Raw genomic sequence first — 24,025 nt, 5'->3', positions numbered from 1 at the left:
TTACCAATTTTGTGCCTGATTCTATAACTTGAGGCCAAGGCCTGTTTTCTTTGGCCAAGACAACCACCTTACCCACTTTTTTGGCTTGAGGCTTGAGCACTGAACATAGTGTGCAAGACTGCTGGTCAGATGTGGTTGTGTTGTCATGTTGAAAACATACAGGCCTTTGGTTGCTTCTGATTGGTCTAACTAATCGATAGGCAGGTCTCCAGCTCTGTGTTATTAGATTAAGCCCTTACAGGGCCCGCTGGTGGGCCCAAAGTTTTATAACACACTTCTATAACCTAAGAATAGCTCAACCTGTTTGCAACGAACTCCCTAAAAAGTGCGACTTGAAATTTGCACTCTTGTGATTTTGATAGAAAAACTGTAAATATTTCAGACCTAGCAGTCTCTCCATCCTCACCACGATATTGCAGCCAGTTCTGAAAATAGCATTTCAGAACTAACTAGCACTTCTAATTTGCTACCTGCACCAAGATTGAGGAATTTTGATGTCAAAGTGCTAGAGGGCACCTATTTCGCAATGAGATGTGAATTATAGTGTAACTGTGCCTTAAAGTAGAATGTGAGCAAAGTGTAGCAGATACCTTTACATTTCTGAATCTTCTGTGTGACCATGTGTTTAGATTTTTGTGCATACCAAATGTCCCCAGGAGGACAGAAACTTTTAACATGTTGACGATGTAGGGACATCTGGCTGGTCCCCATGAGGAAAAATGCTGTTTTACGAAAAAAAAAAACAAAAAAAAAAACAATATGCAATGTGTACCTGCTTCTAATGAGTTTGAGGCTAGGGATGGTTTTGATATAGCTGGAGAAATAATTACTGACAGTAATACAGATGTCAATGGAAATACTCCACTAAGACGGGTATAAGTACACAAGCATACAAGCTTGTGTGTATGCTGTTTGACAATGGTCTTAGATCTAAACTTAATTTAATGACTAATGAGGCAGATGGCTGAAGTTATCTTATTACAGCTGCTTTGCTTTCATCTCTCTTTACTTGCCTTTCAAAGACCCCCAGGTCAGAAAAAGCCTGTCAGCAGTTATAGGAGGAAAGAGATGAAAAGGAAAGTATTTCTATTGCATATGACCATGCTTTTTACACAGCACCTAAAGAAATGTTCTGTTCCAGGCACTGGACATACAAAAACTTTGTTTACACTGGGCATTTACATTTGCTCACTGTGATTAGACTGTATTCATCATATCACCACCAAGTCAAGACACTGTATGTTATTATATACATTATTAGTATGTTATTAAAATATACATTATATATTATTTTGATGTGCTTTCTGGTCATGTTATGTAATATTCTATAGCATAGCACTGCATCTCAGCCTCATTGGATTCATTTTGTGGTTTCATCCAGACCACTGTAGCCAGTGCTTGGCATTGTGCATAGTAATCTTAGGCTTGCGTGCAGCTGCTTGACCATGGAAACCCATTTGCTGAAGCTCCTAATGCACAGTTCTTGTGCTGATATTGCCTCTAGAGGCAGTTTAGAGCTCTGTAGTGAGTGATGCAACAGAGGATGGGAGATTTTTACATGCCACATGCTTCATCACTCAGCGGCACCCCTGTGAGTTTGCATGGTCTACCACTTCATGACTGAGCTGTCCTAGATGCTTCCATTTCACAACAATAACACTTACGTTTGACTGGGGCAGATCTAGCATGGCACAAATTTCACTGATGTCTGGTGAAGGGTGGCATCCTATGATAGTGCCGTGTTTAAAGTCACTGAGCTCTTCAGTATGACTCATTCTACTGCCAGTGATTGTCTATGGAGATGACTGCTTGAGTTTATACACCTGTTAGTAATGGCTATCTGAAAAACCTGAATTAGAATGGGTGTCCACATATTTTTGACCATTAGGTGTACACTGAATATTTTAAGTAATTAGCTCATTTTTAGGCATTTATATAAAAATTCATGCTTGCATAAATTAATTGTCATTCGTCATTCTCCCTAACCTCGTTTATTTATTCATTATTACTGTAGTTGAAGAACAAATTTCAAGGTAAACAAGGTAAGACCACAAATGTCTGTTCTGGTGTGTTTTGTCATTCTATGGTATCATGAAGTTGCTCACAATACCCAGCTCTATTCAAGATCAGGACCACCAGATTAAACCAAACAAATTACGATCAGAATTGGACAGCATCCAGATACAGGACACAGTTTAATTCCAAGTGTAAACAGGGCCAAAGACATAACACCAAAGAAAATAATGCAAGAGAGAAATTAATATTTCATGCCAAGGCTGGATCTGTCTTGTTATTTGACAGCTGTTTGTTTGGTGGTCATGAATGTAAAGTGTAAGGCCCCCGTGGGAATTATGTGATATAACGCAAATCCATTTGGTGTTATTTACAAAAAGGTTTGCACCAAAGCAAAGAGCGATAGCTGAGAAAAAAAAAGGCAGATGGCTGTTCGCAGACACGGCATCTATGCTCGGAGTGCCGCTTTTTGTAATTAATTGCTTCATTCGTGTTCACTGATCCTAATCAAATTATTGCGCGCACTTGTGGAAAAGAAAGGGAGAGAGAAAAACAGAAGGAGAGAAAACAAAAAGGAAAATAACACTAAATGCAGCCTATTTGTTTAGAAGACAAATGCATGTTCTTATACTGGCTGGTCACTCTTAATGTATTCGTCCATACAAACACACAGACCCTCAGTTTTCTCTCTGCTTTTTTTTTAATCATTCGCTCTCTCAATCACCCTGCTGTGTTCTTACCCTCATTCTCAGTCCAATTTAATGGATGGGAAGTCTTAAATTAACACTGTCTGGAAAAATGCACACCAAGAGACACAATAACCCTCACATGCACACACACACAAAATGTTTTAGTGTAGTGTTAGGACGTAGGACACATAAGTCCCATATATACAGTACTGTTAAGTAAGTCAGAGATGAAACGTATTAAATTGAAAATAACTGTGTTTGCATTACAGCGAACCAAACCACTTACCTCGCAGACAGATGTCTGCTTTGTGGGCATGTTGCTAAAATGTGAGGAGGTTTATCTGTCCAAGCAGAGTTCAAGGCTAGTTCTGTGCTCTGATGAAATGCATGTAAGAAAAAGTCTAATATTCTTTTTAAAAATGTGAATTCATGTAAAAATTCACCTTTTTCACTTACAACCCTGTTTCCAAAGACGCTGTGCAAAATGTAAATAAAAACAAAGTTCAACGATATGCAAATCATTTAAACCCTATATTTAATTGAACATAGTACAAAGACAACATATCAAATGTTGAAACTGAGAAATTGTATTGTTTTTTGAAAAATGTATGCCCATTTTTATTAATTTGATGCCAACAACACATTCCAAAAAAGTTGGGATGGGGGGCAACAAAAGGCTGGTAAAGTTGTGTAATGTTAAAAAAACACCTAGTGGTTGACTGACTAGAGGTCAATGATTGGGTATAAAAAAGCATCCCAGAGAGGCTGAATCTTACAGAAGTAAAGATGAGGAGGGGTTCACCACTCTGTGAAAGACTGCATGAGCAAATAGTGCAACAATTCAAGAATAACATTTCTCAACATAAAATAGCAAAGAAATTTTGCTTTTCATCTTCTATGGTACATAATATCATTAAAAGATTCAGAGAATCTGGAGAAATCTCTGTATGCAAAACACATGGCCAAAAACCAGTATTTGCTGGCCGTGATCTTTGGGCCCTTAGGCGGCACGGCATTAAAAACAGATATGATTCTGTAGTGGAAATCACTGCATGGGCTCAGGAACACTTCTGTAAACCACTGTCTGTGAAAACAGTTAATCGCTGCATCCACAAATGCAAGTTTAAACTCTAAAATGCAAAGAGGAAACCATATATAAACAAGATCCAGAAATGCTGCCACCTTCTCTGGGCTAGAACTCATTTAAAATGGACTGAGGGGAAGTGGAAAAGTGTCCTATTTGGAAATCATGGACACTATGTCCTCTGGGCTAAAGACCACTTAGCCTGTTCAAAGGCTAGATCAAAAGCCAGTATTTATGATGGTATAGGGGTGCATTAGTGCGCATGGCATGGGTGACATGCACATCTGAGAATGCACCATTAATGCTGAATGATATGTACATTTTTTGGCAACATATGCTGCCATCCAGACGACGTCTTTTTCAGGGAAGGCCTTGATTATTTCAGCAAGACAATGACAAAACACATTCTACAGGTATTACAGCAACATGGCTCTGTAATAAAAGAGTGCTGGTGCTAAACTGACCTGCCTGCAGTCCAGACCTGTCACCACTGAAAGAATTTGCCACATTATGAAATTAAAATATGACAAAGGAGACTCCAAACTGATAAGCACCTGAAATCTTATATCAAACAAGAATGAGAGAACATTTCACTTTCAAAACTACAGCAGTCGGTCTCCTCAGTTCCCAAACGCTTACAGAGTGTTGTTAAAAGAAGAGGTGATGAAACACAGTGGTAAATGTGCCCCCGTCTCAACTTTTTTGGAACGTGTTGCTGTTTTTGTCTTCCTTAGGCAAGTGGATTAACTTGTCAAATTCAAAATCAAATTTATATATGTAACACTTTTTACAACAGACGTTGTCACAAAGAAAATCCAGGTTTGAGCTCCTCTTTGCAAGCCAATGGCAACAATGGCAAGGAAAAATTCCCTATGAGCAAGAGGAAAAAACCTTAGAGGAACCAAGACTCATAAGCAGAGCTCATCCTCCTCTGGTCAACATTGGATAGCAAAACAAAAACATGCATCTAATCTCCTCATAAATATCTCCTTCAGCCATTTTAGATGTACATGTAGAAAGAAATTGGAAGGCAGCTAAGGTGTGTTTGGTTAGTTGCTTGTGTGATTGTTAGTGTCTGTTTGAAGGGGAGCATAATGTCAGTGAGGTCAGTGTTGGGAGGACACAGCTGTAACTGGTTGGTTTTAAGATTGGAACGATGGAAGTTAAAGTTGCGGTAGGAGTGGACTAATTAAATACTGAAAGATTTGATATTATGCTTAGTGTTGGAGGTGTTGTGTAGTTTTCTGCTAAATAAATAAAGAGTTATACCCTGAAAATTTGTTGAATGAACTTTAGGTTGGCTTGACAAAGCCAGCTAACAACATTTCAAAAGTTAAAGCAGTTGCAGAACATTGTCGGTTGTTTCTGATAACTTCATTGGGTTTCTTTAGTAATTCCCGGTGCTTGCTATGGTGTTTTGAGGTTACTATGGTATTCCAGCTTGTTGTTAGGGCATTGCTTGGTGGTTGTAAGGTGATTGCTTAAGTGTTGCTAGGCTGTTGCTATGGTATCTGAAGTGGTTTTGAAGGCGTTGTAAGGGCATTGCTGTGGAATCCCAGGTGGTTGCTAAGGTGTTGCTAGGGCATTTCTGTGGTATCCCAGTAGAAATGGGCAATATGGCAAAATGTAATATAATGATATTTTGGGAATATTTCTCTTTTCTGACTTCCAATTAGTTAGAACAAACAAAGCAGTGCCACATTTTAAAAAATACTTTCAAAAACTATTAACTTGTCATTCACTAGTCAACTTGTCATTGTAATTAACTTGTATTCAACATTTTACACAATATGTTGCACTAAATCCAATTAAACAGGACTAATTATACTCTCTTCTTAATCAAATATGCAGTTAGGAAGTTTTTAAGTATTGATGATCTATGATATGTTTTAGAAAATCATACTGTGACATATTGTGATGTAATTTATCACGATAACAATAAATATTCTCATATCCCAGGTGGTTGCTAAGGTGTTTTTAGGTCATTGCTATGGTATTCCAAGTGATTGCTAAAATGTTGTTAGGATGTTACTATGGTAACCATTGTCATTTATCTAATAAAGGTGTGTTAATTGTAATATAGCATTGATATTTCTCGTAGGTGTAAAGCCCTCTCCCAACAATGTATATCATGAAAAAAGACATTTCTTAAAGTGATCTATAATGCATTCTACACAAGGAAACCCTTTATATGTTTCCTTCTTTTTTGACACTGAAAAGAATAGCATTTTGACTGGAAGTTAAATAAACAAAAAGGTGGTCTCTGAATTATGCACAGTATTTTATATTTTTATTATTAATCCTGCTGTAGTACGTTATATGTTCCTGTTTTGCTACATAGTCACATACACACACAGTAGCACCCACACACACAGCATGTACATTCATCAGACGGACATATGCTCAACATCATCAGCCCTCCAGAGGCAGCACTCTGGAGGAGCCAAGGCCTCTTTTGTTTTCCCTGCTGCAAATATTAACATTTTCCAATCTGTCGTGTTTTGCCGGCGAGCAAACGACAATGACACGAGCTGGAGAACTTTTAATAAATCACAATTATGAAGCACCATCAGCCCTGCACTCGAGTACAGCCTCCACTCCCTTGTTCCTTTCCACCAAACAAACAAAGTCCATGCTGGCTGACACGACCATTAACCAATTGATAGTCAATTAGGACCTAATTTGAATATCCAGCAAAAACATGCCTGTCTCCTTAATGCATAAAACTGAACGAGTGTGGCCTCTTAACAAGAGTCAATCTCTTCTGAAAAGGAAACTACCATCAGTTAAACAGTTCTGTTTACATGAATCTAACAACTGATTCATTCATTTGTTGATTCACAAGTCAGGTCAATTTTCCTACCCATGATCACTTTACCAAATTAGTTCTGTTTAAGTGAATTGAACAGCATATTCAGTGATTCATTGATTCACAAGTCAAGTCAACTTCTCGTTAGTTTACTAAATCAGTTTTGTTTCAATTAATCGAACGACTGATTCAATGATCTGTTGATTCATAAGTGAGGTCAACTTTAATTAATTAAAACAGAACTATGACCCATCCTTAGTTAACCAGATGAGTTCTGTTTCAATGTATTAAATGACTGATTCAATGACTCATTGATTCTCAAGACAGGTCAGCTTGACTATTCATCACTTTATTTAGTTCTGTTTAAATGAATCCAACAACTGATTCAGTGATTTATTGGTTCACATGTGAGGTACATTTTTTTACCTACCATCAGTTTACCAAACCAGCTCTATTTAAGTGAACTGAACAAGTGATTTGTTGATTTGCAAGTCAGGTCATCTTCTGAACCTCTAAATATCGTCAATTGTGAATCAATTAGTGATTGAATCAGTCAAGTTCTTGAAACAGAAGTTATTCAATAAATTGACCATGGGTGAAGACCAAAACAGGTTTTTTAATTGATTGAATGACTGATTCAGTGACTCATTGACTCACAAGTCTTGTAAGCTTCATTCCCATTACTCTACTCATTAATAAAGTCGATCTCTATATGCATAAAGCATAAACGTAAAAAGAAAGGCAGCTACAGCCTACAAAGAGACAAGATAATATAGTGTCTTGATTTATATGGATGATCTAGAAAGGCTCTAATTATCATCAAATAGATTAGGTTCCGATTAGAGTGAATATTTATGGAAAAGTTAAGTTGAATGTCAATTTTATTTAGTCGATTGTCAGTTAAATACAAAGCAAACACTTACAAAGCATCTAAATCGACCATTAAAATAAAGTTTTACCAAATGTAATATTTTATACTGTAATTTTGAGTTTAACCCTCAAAAATTGAGTCATTGCTTTTGTTTAAATGACATATTTAATCACTTAGTGTGTTATTTAATGAATTAACATTCAATTGACAGGTATCAACAGGTTTGAGTCCACTCTTCTAACCATTCCTTCTTGTTTCAATGTCAAGATATGACCAATTTATTAAAAATGTCTGGTTCAAAAGAACCAGTTTGTCCACCAGTTGGACACTAGAAACTAGTTTAGATTAGCTTCTATCAAAGACCTAGCCAAGCTTAATTAGGTGGATGACTTCGAAATAAGTTTTAAAGGCAGTTTTGCAGCACTGAGGTGAAATGAAGAATGACGTTACGTACATGCCAATGGCATGCGAGTGCATTTTCAGCAGGGACTCATTTCAGGCCTAATTTTATTTACTAACTAGGAGAGTTTAAGCGGCTAAATGGCCCTGAACGGCGCCTGTTGCGACTGGCTTTCAGTCGCGCTTTGAAGTTAAACAGGCTCATGAATAAATAAATGCACTGGGCTCCTCCTCCTCTCCTGGGATGGAGAGATTTTTTGCATGCTTTCTCTCATTTTGTTCTTTCCACGTGGTCCTCCGTCTTTGATTCCCTGTTTTTACTTTACTTTCACACCTCCCTTGACCTTTTTCTCCCCCTCCTCCTTTCCTACCCCAAGCGGCTTAATAAATTAGTGCCTCCCTCTTCGTCTGGCCATCTTTTTTCGCTCTTAAAGCACATCGGGTCGTGTCTGACATTAATTTGTAACGTGAAAGTCTTGTACCGAACTAATCACATATTACGCTCATAAGGAGAATGATGAAGCTTTAATTTGCAGCACATTAAGAGAGACAGAAAATTACTCCTTGGAGTATACGCATGGGGATAGAGAGAGCAAGAGAGAGAGAGAGAGAGAGAGAGAGAGAGAGAATGGAAAGAGAACAGATGAGAAAAAGGTGCATGTGTGTGTATATGTATATATATGTATATATATATCTGTAATAAAGTGTTTTCAGATAAAGTGGCCAATGGATGTAGCTACAAGGTTGGTGTTTCTAATAAACTGGCATTTCTCATTTCTCACATACCCACACACACAGGCGTGTACAGGCACAGTCTGTATTAACATTAATTAGCTAGGGGTGGCTAACAGGGCTAATGAGAAAGAAAGAGGTGATATTGAACTTTGCCTTTTCTGTACAGGCAGTCAGCCTCTAAAGTGGGTCAGGGTAAAAGAAGAGAAAAGCAAGAGAAAGAAGGAGGGCTAACGGCAGAGCAACGAAGGATGATGGGGGATGGAATAGCAGAAAGAGTCCAAAGTAAGTGGCAAAAGTAGGTGGAAATTATGAGGGACAGACAAGACACTTGAGAGATTGGAGTGGGCGTATGGAGAAATAAAAAGCCAACGACAGTGGAAGAGAATAGGCAGCACACTGTCCTGTCCCTGGCAGAATGGATACACACCCACACACACACGTAAATACAGCTAACAGTCTGAAAGAGAGCACAGCAGGCTTTAAAACTCAGTGGCGATGCACTGAGATGGCATCCACATCAATAATAAAATCAAACAAGCATGTCCTATTTCCCCAAATAGGAACAAACACCACAGTTGTATATGCTGGATTGAAACCAGTGAATTGTAATTAGCGAAATATAACTGTTGGATTGTGACTGGTGAACTGTAATCAGTGAATTATATTGGTGGATTGTATTTCATGGACTGCAGTTGGTGAATTATAATTGGTGGATTGTAATTGGATAATTGGTAATTGGTTGTGGATTCAAAATCATTGATCATAATTGGTGAATTATAAATTGTAACTGGTAAACTGTAAGTGAGGGATTGTAATTGGTGAATGATAAGTGTTTAATTAAAATTGGCGGACCGTATTTGGTAAGTTTGTAATTGATGAATTGTAACTATTGAAATATAAGTATATGTAGTGATTCAGGGATTGCACATTGTGATTACTAGCTTGTAAATTATGAGTTGTATATCATAAATAGTAAATGTTGAATTGTAATTGGTGGTCTGTGATTGTTGGATTGTAAATGATGAATTTTATATGGTGAATTTAAGTTGGTGGGTTGTAATTACTACTCTCTGGGTAATCTGTTGAATCACTTGTCATATTAATAATTGCTATTATTTTAACTTACATTGAAATACAGTAATCTAGACACCAGAAGCTAAATCTAAAAACAAAACAAAAAAAAACAGTTAAGCACTTTAGTAAAGGCAATGGTTATATATAGAACTGTGATCACTCAAAGAACAATCAATGAATGGTTCTTTGTGTGGTTATAAATCTATATGTTTCTTTAAAGAGTGTAGGACCAAAAAGGGTTCTGATGTTGTTTCTAGTCAAAGAACGTTTATTGTTACTACATAAAACCATTTTTGCTGAGAGTGTCTTGTAAGATTTATTTTTTTATTTATTCAATATTTCATGTTTTTTGAGAACAGGTTATTAAATTATGAGCAATATACTGTCATTATTTATTTATGGTAGTTTTTTTTCAAGTTAGTCTCATGGTTTGATTACTACTTTTCAAATACAAGGAATTCTGAAAAAGAAATTATTTAAACTATTTAAATAAATTATAAACTTCATTATCAGTTTTATACAGCTTTTTCAATCATGTTAAAATTCTTTTCTACTAATTATTTGAAACATGAAGCTGCACAAGCATCATATTTGAATAATTTTATACATTTATCCTCAAAAAAGTATGTTTTATATTGATGAAAATAGCTATTTCAACATTATGCACAGTTATTCTAAACTTTTGGATGATAGTTTACTGACCTGATTCTGGATGGCAGGTGCCGTGCTGGTTACAGTTGCAGGGCACACAGGGTGAGAACGGTCCGGCGTTGGGAGTCTCTCTGGTAAAGCCTGGTGCACATAGTTCACAAAACTGTCCTGCAAATCCAGGGGGGCACACACACACCTCTACCCATGGTGCCAGGGGTCCACTAGGGGCATGGGAGAGGTATGCAGTTGCAACAGCAGAGGCCAGGCTTACTCCTGACAGTTGGGAAGTATCTGTGAGAAGAATGAAAGTATGAAAAATGGTTAAATGGATGCTAGTACTTCTGTTTAAGAATGTCTGCACTCTCCATTACAATGGTAGTGTCGTTCATTTCTTTTTCAACAATAAATGTCCTTTAGTGTTATTAGTTACTGCATGTCATTTTCTGCCACACTGTAATATTTTTCTGTCATTCTGCCAAAAGTTGTACATAATGTGTTATCGCTAAAGTCAAGTTAATTAAAATCTTACAAAGACCTCAAATCAAGCAAATCTGAAAAAAAAAATTCCCACTCTTGCTTCAGATCTGAAAAAATCCACAGGTGTTTCGTTCCATCCTTCCTCTGTGAGAAGCGAACTTAAGGCTATGCGTCTGAAAGGATGTGCAGCTGTCAAGAAGCTGTTAGTGAGAAAAAGAAGTAGTATGTTATAATAGGATTACTTGATTTGTGAGAAGCAGAAAATGCAACCAGCTACTAAGACTGAACTTTGGAGGTGTGGAAAAAGGATATATGTTTGTGATACACTCATTAAACTGCAGGGTTATTAAATCAGTTATTATTCTTATAGCCTATGATTCAGTAACTACTATGAGCTTCTGATGTTATATTCTGAGTTATAAGAACCAAATATGGGTAAGAGGTTAAATATGTAAGTAAACTGCTAGAAATAAAGGTATTGTGCTGTACATTTTTTGTTCATCAAGGTACAAACAATGTAGATTAACCCTCAAAGGTACAACAGTGGTTTTGAGGTCCAATTGTGTATCTTGAGTATGTTTTTTTCTAGTGGAAAAGTTTGTATTTGTATCTTTTTATAACCTAATGTTTTAAAACAGAGCAATAAAATAAAAAGCCTGGAGTGTCAGTATGGTGATGTTCCCTGACTAAAGGTACTGAGATGTACAGTTGACGGTACCATCCCAGTGACAGTTTTGTACCGTTTTTCTGAGACTGTATGGTATTTGTTAAAGAAACATAAAAAACCTAGATCAATTGTAAACCCACACTCTGGCATGTCTGAATGGTGGACTGTAATTAGATGAATTGTAACTGGTAGATTGCAATTGGTGGATTGTAAATGTGGAATTATAATTGGTGAATTATAATTAGTGGATTGCAATTAGTGGACTGCAACTGGTGGATTGTCGTTGCTGGATTGTAAAGTGTTGATTGCAATTGGTGAATTATTAATTGTAAATGGTAGACTGTAAATGATGGATTTTAACTGGTGAATGGTAAACGTTGAATTGTAATTGGTGGACTGTAGTTAGTGGATTGTAATTAATGAATTGTAAATATTGAAATGTGGTGGATTGTAACTGGTGGATTATAAATGAAATTGTAACTGGTGGATTGTGATTACTGGCTTGTAAATGATGAGTAGCACTTGGTGGATTGTAACTGATATTGTATTTGGTGATAAGAAATGACCTAGATAAATCGTAAACCCACACTCTGCCATATCTTCCCATTTCAGGGTTGTTCATGCTTATATTGCCAATGAGAAGTTTGCTGTTAGCAGCATTAGCATTTTTTGAGGAAAGTGCACTTCATTGTTTGCATCGTTGGAGTTCAGAGCAGTGTTTCCCAATCTCCACCCATTTTAACCCTATGACAAGCTTACTAATGAGATGAATTTGGTGTGTTAGAGCAGAGAAAATCTTCAAATGTGCAGTGCAGGAGGCACCAGGACAAGGGTTTGGAAACACTTCCTTAGACTGTAAACATGTTTGCGATGGAAATGACAAAGATTAATGACACCAAGACATATAGGGCTATTCCTTTAAGCAAAGACATCCATACATCAGTGTAAAGGTTAAATAGTGGAGCTTTTTCAAGTTTACTGATAGACATTTTGAGTTTAATTGACTTTGGCCCAACTTCTGTATTGATCCTTACTATGAAGAAAGGCGAGCACATACAAGATAGGTAATTGAAAGAGCCTAAGGCGTCCAGATAAGTTAATGGCATGCAAGCTAGCATGGGGAGCTAGCAGGATAGCAATCTTAATTTACAGCCTTCTAAAAAACACAGGGGCGAGCTAAACGCTTATCTTCTATCATATATCCACCCCAGAGGGAAGTAGGGCTGATAGGGAGAATCCATAATTGGTTAATTTTAGCACATGTCCATTTCAAAGCGTTGCCTTGCGGGAAGGCTAGGTCACATCTTTCGATAGTCAGTGATGAAGCTGGAGGAGCGTTTTTTTCTTCAGGAGGCCAGAAACTGATGCACAGGCTGGACACTGCATTCTAAAAATGAAGGTTCCACTATGAAATGTTGTGTTTTCTTAATGAAATTAAGGTTCTATGAGGATCTATTCAAGGTTCAGAAACCTTTTTACAGGCACACAGGATTTCTTCAAGAACCTTCAACAAAGAGGAGCGTCTTAGCGAACACAATATTATGTTACAGTACAATATGTTAAATATTAATATACTAATACACCGACTGGCCACTTCATTAAGTAGTGATTCTACTTGTTTCTACTCTCACTGTGCATTTTAACGGCTCCACTTATCATATAAGTGATGCTACCACATCAGTATCACTGCAGTGCTGAGAATGATCCACCACCTAAATAATACCTGTTCTGCAGTGGTCCTGTGGGGGTCCTGACCATTGAAGAACAAGGTATAAGGATCTAATAAAGTACACAGAGAAACAGATGAACTACAGTCTGTAATTGTAGTGGACCTGACAAAATGGACAGTGAGTGTAGACACAAGGAGGTGTTTGTAATGAAGTGGCCGATTATATGATATACAACATTTTAGGCTAATAAAGTGCTTTGTAGCTGTTTTTGTTGCAACCTTAGTTTTGGCTCCTCATGTTTGGATTCCCTTCAGGTAGAGGAGTCATTTGTGACATGTCCACTAGCAGTTGCCTTCACAGTGGACAGTAGCTGAGCTAGCTCATCCTCTCTCTCTCTTTCTTACACACACAAATGGACAGACACTCAGAGTGCTGGCTGAGTGAATCTTTGATAAGTATATAAATAAATGAAAAAGGTATAAATTAATCAGCACAGGCAGAAGGAGGAACACGATGGAGGTGAAGGGGTCTTTCTCTCTCTCAGGTACCCCAAGCTCCTCTGACTAATGATAAAGGAATAACACCCACACATTCACTCTCTAGCCATGCTGGATCCATCAAACCTTCTTGTGCTTATCTTCAACTATGCCTACACACACATGTTCATGCTCATTTTTAGCCATGGCTACACACAGGGGATAAATTGGGCCAGAACTCTTGTTTGTTTTCTGTGAACACAAGCAGAGCCAAGCTAACTATAATTTGAAGTACATGTGCATAATTTCTAATACATTCTTTGTGAAATTGACGTAACTCTGTTACATAATATCTTCTTGGTGAAATAAAGCCTTTAGTGTTGTCTCCTTTAAAAGGTGGATGAGTCAAAATTGAGGATTTTCAAACCTCTAGAGCAGAGGTCTTTAATTAAAATTCAACAAGGTCCAGTCAAAGACAATTTCCTCAACCAAAGGTCCGGAACATCATAATGTCTATGATTCAGTGCCACATACTGTATACTGAAGTAGTAGTTATATCAACATCTTATGTAGTCAACAACTGAATGTCAAATCAAATAAAGTACAATTCAGTAATATTTCAACACTATTTATTGTTAGATTTCTCTTTTTAGAGAACGCCATGTAAAATAATCTGGCTCAATTTCTTCTCTAACTGCTATGTCTCGTCTCGTCCCTCGTCTCGTGTGCACCACTCACTCGAGTTTCAGTGCTCATCGGTTGCATGCGATTGGTCTGTGAGTTTCCCAGGCTGCAAAAACCATACCCTAAATGCTAGAAAAGATTAAAATAGGACCACCCGGTCGAAATTAAATAATTCTCCTCTGTCTCGGTGATAGGCCCAGGTCCGCATTGGACAGCGTCTGGGTCTGGACTCGGACCGCGGCCCGCCTCTAGAGGTTAAACAGATGAAATACAACATCAACACTGGAACATTTTTTCATACTCTTTAGCTCCACTTCCGGCTTCCACCCATCATAACAAAGTACCAGCAACACTACCAAGCATTGTCATGACTTCACTTTCTAGCAGTGAGGTAGGCTGTTTCGTATGGGAATTGCCTTGCTTCATAATATAGATATAGATGATAAAAGTATGGCATTACGCTACTATTGCTTAAGAGGAGATCAATATATCTGATGTAGCCTACACCTTAGTAGAGCACACTGTGTGTGGTCCTTTTTAAAGCTAAAACAACAATTTCACAAGTTGTTAATAACATTGTATACCATTGATATTAGCTAATTCATCTCATGGTAGTTGTGCTTGCTTTTATGAACCTAGCTAAAACATATAAACGTCAAGAGAGGGCTACAATGCTGCTCTCTTCCCTGGCAAAGTGTTTTATTCTACTTGGCAAATTATGATGACATATCATTATGTTTCACTTTTTCAGGGAGACTTTTGCCTAATCAAGCTATCCAAGTTCTCTTCGAGTACTTCTTTGTATAGCAGCAGCATTTAGACAGAGCAAACGTCAACCTCCACTGTCTCTTTTGTCCGGGGGATTGTAAAGTTACGTAATATAAGTTACTTCTATATAGAGTCTATGAAAGTCTGTATACACTTGACATTCTCTTCATACTGATTCACTGCTTGAACATAGTCAAGAATGTCCTGTTTGTCTTCATAATGAGGCAGATGTCAGTTCTACAGCAGAACAAAAAGTTTGAATAAGAAGCCAAATTCAGCCTCATCTAGCATCCTCAACTGCCTGGGAGTTTGATGCAGTTCACTAGTATTACACACAACATTCACACTCTGTAAAGGTGGTTCATCCAAAGTATTACTTTACCTGGCTGTCTTAGTGATAAAGATTTGTCTACTAGATTTGTTATGTAAAGGCGATTCAACCAGCTTTATATGTATCACGATTACATACATGTCCAAGAGGACAACTTTCTCTCCTTCGCACGTAATAATTCCAACTTTGAAAAGCACTTCCAAAGCATTCTTGTTTTACTATCCTTCACGTTGTTAAGTCTTTCGGCAGTGCAAGTTGGTAACTGGATTTTGCCTTGTATTATGAGCTATGTAGACAGAAATGTGGCGGAGTTATGTGGTGTAGGTGACTGACAGGTGATCAGTTTAAACACAGACATGCTCTCTGCTTCACCCTGCATTTTTACAAACAGGGCATCCCAGGCACATAATACATTGCTGATTGCTGATGGAACCCTTTCTGGTACTATATAAAACCATTCAACATCAATCTGAAGAACATTTCACTACGCAAATGACCATTTAATGATGTAAATGGTTCTGAAAGTGTTTATGGTTCTATATAGAACCACTGTCTTTACTAAAGAACCCTTGAAAAAACATCTTTCTAAAGATTGTACTCCTCACTCAGTCTCAGCCTTAAAAAGTGTGTTTCTAGAGCTCAAACTGCAAATGCTTATATACACCATTACAGAATTGCTATTCTTAATAAACATCACATCGAGTTACTAAATATAAATTCTATGTTGGACAACAAAGATCAAAATCCAAAACAGTCTAAAGTTAATACAGACAAATGTATTATGTATGTATGTAAACATGCTAATCACAACTGATTCCCAGCTGAGCTGAACTCATATGCAGTTGACCATCCATAAAAAGGGGTCACTCCAGAAGTTAACTTGTTTGCAATGGAATGTCCATCACATGCCCATAACTGTGTATAAGCAAGAGAGGACAGTAGCTGTGATGTGCATGAAAACACGTGGCCAAAAAATGCAGTCAAGGTAAACTAAGCGTTAAGCATATCTCTGATATTATCTTTGCTTATTATGTGGTATTGGATTTATTTCTGCTAAGTAATGTTTTTCTGTTGTAATTGTTTTTCTTTTAAAAACAAAAAACAAAACAAATATACCAAAGAATAATGTTCAATTTACAATATGACAATTATTTACTACTTTTTAGATAAAACAGAGTTTCTACCTTCATGCTTACACTTGTTGATGTTTTTAGGTGAGTGTGCTGTGACTAATAAAGTATTTTTGTTGTAAGGACACTTGTGTTGATGTTTTGATGGAAGGAATTTATTTTGAGACATTTTTGCAGTATTTTAGTCATTGTAGAGCATTTTGACTATAAAATAAACTGTTGTGCCAAGCTACGTTTTAACCTGGTCCTGAGAGCTTGTCAGCCCTATACGCTCACCATGCAATTTGCATAGGGCCCTGGAAATTATGCAAGGACCCTGCCTACCCCTTGCATCAAAGATGTTTTTTGTTTACAACGTTGATGAGAGGACGAAGCGTAACTCTCCATCTGGTCAGGAAAAAAGAAAAAAAAACACCATGAGAGTGAAATGTGGGAACATCAATCAAGTAAACTTGTGCTCTCTTCTCTTCTTGTTTGATGCCAGCAAATAACAAAAAAGTTCAACTATTTATTACGTTTGTTAAACATCAGCGGGCAATCATTTACAACATGTGGCTTGGAAAAGATAACTGCACCGCACATTAATGGGTTCATATGCGCATGCATCAAATGTAACTCACGCTTTGCAGCATCAACCTCTGGATGCCAGTCCAGACAATATATAGGTGTGATGGTTCACTCCTTATAGGCAAACATCATTTTAAAACCAGACAATGATTATCTAGTCTCTCAGTCAAGGGTTTAGTTAACTCTGGAGTAATGCAAAATGAAAAGCAATGGATTGACACTGACTATTGATTAAATACTGAATTCAAAATGTTGATTAGCTGGGCATACTGGGCCTAGTATTATCTATCATTTTAACTATGTTCATACCTCTTTCTGTTCTATAAAGGCCTGCCTAGAGCGACAGATGGAGTAACGACTGTAGTGGGAGCACGGGGTGTCAGGTGTGACTTCGGGCAATTGCAAATGGTTTACATGACTCACGGGTTAGGTAGGAGGACCCCTTTGCAGAATATTGCTTAGGGCTCCAGGGAGGTCAGGACCAACTCTGTAATAACCCGTTTTATTTGAACAGATTAAATTTCATAACTAACTTGTGTTTATAATGTGTTCTGTCACCTGGCTTTGCTAAATGCACTCAAAATGCACACTTGCAGTGAGGTAGCTGGAAATCAGTGCATCACAGCGAGACTGATTTTTTTTTTTTCTAATTTTTCTACATCATTTAAACACAGCCTAAAGTAGTTTTATTCATATTTTCATGACATCAAAGCTTTGAACTATATAATAACACACATATTGAACTATGTTATTTCCACATTGTTGCCACCCTGAAAAAAAGAAAGCTCTCCCACCTCACTAAATTCCAATTTAACCCCTGGCTACACACACATACACTCGGAGGCGCACACACACACACACCGAGCGGCAGCACATATCTCTCTCTGGCAGTTGTCTTGCATCGGTAACTCGGGCTGTCAGCGCGCGTGTCGCTGAACAAAGCGGCCGAGGTTGTAGCGGAACATTTGACAAATGAATAATAATGGGCTAATAATCCATTTCGAGTGAGTGAGACAAAAGAATAGGAGGATGTTCTTTGTAGAATTTCTCATATTATTGCCTTTTCAGAGCTTTCAGGTGATAAGACACCCCCAGTGCTGTACTGGGATTCATATAAATCAACTTTTTTCTTCCATGCCAAGACATGACAGTTTGTATGCATGTAGAAGTGAATGTGCATGTTGTGAACAATCATTTGTTGTTTTAACTTTGAAAAGTAAGTAATCCAGCTGACTTAAAATGTGGATTAGGCCAGAAACATACACAACACAAGTAGGCAAACACAAATGACAGTGCCCATGCAATGCGTTGCAAATGCACAGACCTGCAGTACAAATGCAACATGCATTCTAACATTGCTGTGGTCTTAAAACAGTGATTTGATTTGTCTTTATTTGTAGGAATACGCTCAGAAATTTTGCACACTCCCAAAGTATGGTTTGTTGTACCTCAGTGCATTCTTGGCCAATCTTCTTTTAACTTAAAACTTTTTACTCACACTTACATTACAAATTGATCAAATATTATGGAATACTCCTACATATGCTATGTCAGTGGTTCTCAAACAGGTCCTCAGAGACCCCCAAACGGTCGATACTTTCACTTCAACATAACCCGCAACACATGGGGTAGAGTAAAATATGAACCGTCTGGGTGTCCCTGCGGACTGTTTTGAAGTCATAATCACTGTACGTATTTCAGTTTGCATTACATTTCACAGACTTTTCTGTTTTTTTCACAATACATCTTGCTATTATTTTACTTTTTGAAGTTTTTGAATGATCTCTTTGAAGACTCTTTCTGTTTTGAATTTGTATTGTACTTTATATGTTGATATGTTCCATTTCAGATGTATTACATGTGCCTATTGCACATACATTAAGGCACATTTTGCACTGCACCTTCTCAGGTAGGTACAGTACTGTGCAAAGGCCAAAAACCACCCTTTTACCTATTTTCCAGTCAAACTAGCCATTAAAAAAATTAATGCTAAGAAAATTTGCAAAACATAAAGAAGAAGCTGCTGGTGTTCTCAGAACAATGGACTGACCATCCAAGAGCCCTTATCACAATATAGCTAATGTAGTTATGTTATAACTGACGTTTGGGGGAGGAACCCCTCCTTCTTCCAAACGAATGCCACAGCCTCTGCTTCCGTTCCCGTGACGAAGTGTTCACAATCCCCACTGCCACCCCATCTCCTCCCTGTTCCTCAGTCCTACATCAGTCCTACTACAGCTATGACAGAGGATCTGGCCTCTAGCTACTAGTCTAGAACTTCCCCAGAACTCCAGCCCAAGTTCTCAGAGTTCTCCCCCCTCCCTCAATCAGTTTTCCCTCATACTACAACCATGTTGAAGACATGGTCTGAACTCTTTTGGGATTACGCAGATCATGAACAGTAGAAAATGCAACCAACTTCTAAGACTGAACTTTAGAGGTGTGAAAAGTTAACCTCACAGATTCCTTTGAAAAATTTCACCTGAAAATAATGGAAGCTGTAATAAAGGTAAAGAGTGGACACACTAAATACTGAAATATTTTATGTTATATTTAGTTGTTGAGGCTTCTGTGTAGGCCTCTGCTGGTAACAGTCCTTTTATTCAGGTAACTGCGTAAACAGTCAAACCTGGGCTGGGGTTTTTTATCTATCTTTTGAGATCGCTCCTTACACTGAAGTGGATGTCGGAGCTTGCACAGTGATGTAGACTCATTTGAAGCTTAAACTTTGTCAAATAAAAGAACATAATACAAGCACAATTCAGTGAAAACTGTGGTTATAGTATACAGTGATTTTTTATTTGGCCACAAACTGCAATCTATCTAATAAGAAAGAGCAAAATTGTGAATGTTACAAACTTCACCATCTGAGAGTTTGTGGCCATCTGAAAGGCTTGTTCCGTCTGATGTATGAGAGCCGAGACCCAATTTTTTCGAGAGATGTGGAGTGGTTTTTTTCTGATGTGTGAAACTTAATATTGTGGTCTAAGGATGTCCTAAATTGTGTGCCTCAACAAAGGCAGCTTGCTGATTTAGCATTTGAGACCTAAACATTGAGCCGTACTTTCTTTTTGAGTCTACTTTTTGAGTCTACTCTATGCATGTTAATGCATAAAGACTTATGACTTGGTCCAAAAAAACTCCCCCAAAATCTGACCCAACACCTTTAACTTAAATAATAATAACACTACATCCTTCAATTTTAACAGAAAATAAATAAATAAATAAAATTTACCATTACTGGTAACTGTTTGGTTAACCGGCTCTAGGCACAGGCCTACATCTGGGTAATTTTCTGTTTACAAATATGTTTTCTGAAAATGTAAAAACTTGTACTTAAGAAATATGTTGACAGGAAATTGAAATGAAGGGTGGTCTCTGACTTTTGAACAAATAATGTACATCTGGCCCTGAGTCTCCCACATAGAAAGTAAAACGATAACACATGGGTACTCACAGTTTTGTCCTCCTGCGTTGCTGATGCGGAGTGCAGTTAGGTTGCTGAGCATTCGTCGAAACTCAAACGGAGTCAGAGCTGGATTCACTTCCTTTTCACTTAACCTGTGGACACAAATTCAGGTTAATGCAGCCTGTCAGCCATGTGTGAATGTGTGTGTTGGATGTGTGTACAGGTGTGACAGCTTAGGTGCAGCAGGGCTGTAAACAGAGATTGAATACAGCATGCGATAATATGTAAACCAAAGCACATGTGCATAGGGCTGAAAGATGAATTGTTTTTATTATGGTCTGTTTATTATTTACCACATTTTCAGAAATGGAGCAAAAACGTGGACTGTCTGGGGGATCTTGAGAAGTAGGTTGGTAACCACTGAGTTAGACCAATTAGAAGCAACCAAGCACTCATATGCTATGCAAAGGCCAACCCAACATCACAACAGAACAACAGTATGCTCAGCGTTCAAGCCTCAAACCAGAAAAGGGGGATATTCTGTTCAGGCCTGGACTTTTATTTATAGAAAGTAATCACAGTTTAAATCACTGTCACATTATTGGTAAGAAAAATCTTTCCACAAATTGTTCAGCTCTAATCATGTGCACATAAGTTTACTTCCTTCCTGATCTTTCTTTTACTTCCCTTCCCCTTTCCACTTCTTCTTCTCACCTGTTCACTTTCCTGCACTCTGATCCCCCGCTCGTACTGCTTGATTAAAATTAGCTGCTAGAACGCGCCCTCAGAAAACACACAGCTTTTAAATCTGTCAGGGAACATTACCGGAGCCTGTCGATGGCACATGCAGTCACACAGTCACGCGTTCGCGCGTGCACAGATGTCGTGACTCTGACTGCTTCATCATGTTTATTCATGAAGTCCACACCCCGCTGATAAACAGACAGAAATATCTGATAACAAGTAACCCACACATACACTTGTCCTCACACGTTCAGTGTTCACGCTAAGATTGCTCCCAAAAACATGGATCATTCCAGCTCTAGAACTCATAATTAGCCTTCTTTTTTTAAAGCTGTCTGGATAAGCTAGTGAAGATATGTCCTGTAAAGATCAGGCAGCCTTTTATATTTTAGCTAGGTTTATTTTTTGCCAATATTTAGTCGTAAGGAAAGATAAGGCAGCAGGGGCTGGACCAACTTCTCCTATAAAAAAGGAATTATGGCAAAGTAAGTCACATACGACCTTACAGTTCCGCTCACTGGCTATTTCATTAGAAACACCTACATTGTCCATTCACTGGCTGGCCACTTTATTAGGAACACTTACCTTTTCCTTTAATCACTGGCCACTTTATTAGAAACACCTACCTTGTGCTTCCACTCACTGGCCACTTTATTAGAAACATTCACATTATAGGCCACCAGCACAACTGATTTAGCTAAACCAGGATGGTAACTACAATTAATACTGGAGAGGTCTGGAAATGGATAAACAGTCGCATTCACATACATAAAATCACTACAGTGTAAAGAAAAAAAAAAAAGTTTTAATTTTAAAAAGTGACCGAAAAAGTGAATCGAGTTCAATAACTCAGAATTTTAAACCAACCAGGTTTCTACATTTTTAGCTAAAACATTGTTTTTAACAGAGTATTTACTGTATTAATGTTATTTATTTTAATTCTAATATTAGTGCTTTTCTGAGTATATAATGTTGATATCTGAACAGATAAATACTTTTCAAAATATAATTTTCTCAGATGCCTAAGACTTTTGCACAATACTATAAAGTATACATACACTACAAGAAATGGAGACAAGAAAATTGTCTACAACTTACCAATAAATGTGTTTACTGAGCAAAATATAAAATAAACATGAAAATAAATGCAAAATCTATATTTCTTAAGTAATTAATATCTTGGTTAAATGCCTACACCCTAGACAAATAGCTTTACATATCATTATCTTAAATAAGATTTTAACACAGTTCTGTACATAGTATACACATTGCTGCTCTCAAAAGAAAACGTTGTATGTCCATATTTATCGTTCTTCAGTTTTTGACATAATTTCAAAATGCCTGTTGCCCTTTACATTGTGTGTAAATTTCATGATGAATGGACTAAAAGAAACAGCTCAAAATGACTTGGAAAAAAGTCTGGTTCCATTGACTTACATTAAAAGTAAAATAAGGTTTTTCCTTCTCCTGTAAAGTTACCATTTTGGAGATGCGAGGTTTTCTTCTGACAACAGCTTATATATAAGGTATTACACACAGTAAGTGTACTATGTACAATTATATGCAAAAATTTGAACACCCACAGTCAAATTGCATTTTATTGATTTTTAGGTTAAAAACTAGTTAACACAATTACAACAGCATGTTTTCTACAAATTTTAGTGCACAATTTCTATTTTTTTGCTGAGTTAAACATATGTATATATGTTTATATGTACATATAAACAAAATATTCATGTAACTTTAGCACAGGCCAAGCCTTAATTTTTGTCAAAGTTAAATTCAGCAAATAAACAGTAATTGTGTATTAGAATGTGCAGAAGTATGTTTTCTGTAGAAGATGTGTTAACTTATTTTCCCTTAGAAAATCAACAAAAAAAAAAGTGTAATTTGACCAAATATTTGCATATGACACATCTTATACACAAGACAAATACATCAATACTACCTGCTGGACGATGTATTCCAGCATTGAAAAGGTTCGCTGTAGAGTCAGTGAGTGTATTAGAGCTCCTGTGGTGATAACCATCAATAAAACCATTCTCCCAAAGCGGCAATTTGCTGCGTTTTTGAAAGCCCCAGGCAACTAGCCAAGCTGAACAATTATGAGCCCATGCAACACTTATTATGCCTAATGTGTCCCACAATTAGATGGTGGATCGTAATTATACTGATAGCAGTTCTTGAGTCTTTTCAGTTAATTGAATTAATCAAAGCACATGAAAAAGAATCAGTGATGGCCTGTTCCGTCCTATAAACTGGGTCATATTCTTCTCTCAGGACATTAAAAACAGATTCTTGTGAGATTAGAGCTTCAATGTCTGTAATTTTCAAAAGACATCTGTAATTACCACTGAATGTTTGGTAATTTTATATAACTGTAACAGAAACATCACATCCTCATACTTATTGGCCATTTTATTAGGCACACCTATTATATACACTGGCAAAAAAAAGTATGTGAACCCTTTGGAATTACCTAGTTTTCTGCATTAATTGGTCATAAGATTTGATCTGTTCTTCATGTAACTTGCACAAATAGACAAACACAATGTGCTAAATCTAATAACACACAGACATTCATAATCGTTAATGTCTTCATTGTGCACACCAATTAAATATTCACAGTGCTGGTGTAAAAAGTAAGTGAACCCCCGGATTTAATAACTGGTCAACACTCCCTTGGCAGCAATAACCTCAGGCAAGTGCTTCTGGTAGCTGTGGATCAGACCTTCACAACGTGCAAGAGGAATACTGGACTCTTCTTTTTTACAGAC

The 24,025-nt window shown here is 37.3% G+C and overlaps 1 protein-coding gene across 1 annotated transcript in view; it reads right to left on the bottom strand.

Annotated features, from left to right (window-relative positions):
• The window catches only part of lamc3 (laminin, gamma 3), a 193,949-nt gene that overhangs the window by 51,170 nt on the left and 118,754 nt on the right, over positions 1 to 24,025 (bottom strand). Inside the window, 2 exon segments of the mRNA XM_036579937.1 lie at positions 10,377 to 10,616; positions 20,553 to 20,656. Of these exon segments, the coding sequence (XP_036435830.1) occupies positions 10,377 to 10,616; positions 20,553 to 20,656 (344 nt within the window).

The sequence above is a fragment of the Colossoma macropomum genome, unplaced genomic scaffold (assembly GCF_904425465.1).
Source record: "Colossoma macropomum unplaced genomic scaffold, Colossoma_macropomum, whole genome shotgun sequence".
NCBI classification, from domain to species: domain Eukaryota; kingdom Metazoa; phylum Chordata; class Actinopteri; order Characiformes; family Serrasalmidae; genus Colossoma; species Colossoma macropomum.
The sequence above is the reverse complement of the archived record's forward strand: the minus strand, read 5'-3'. Positions and strand labels throughout refer to the sequence as shown.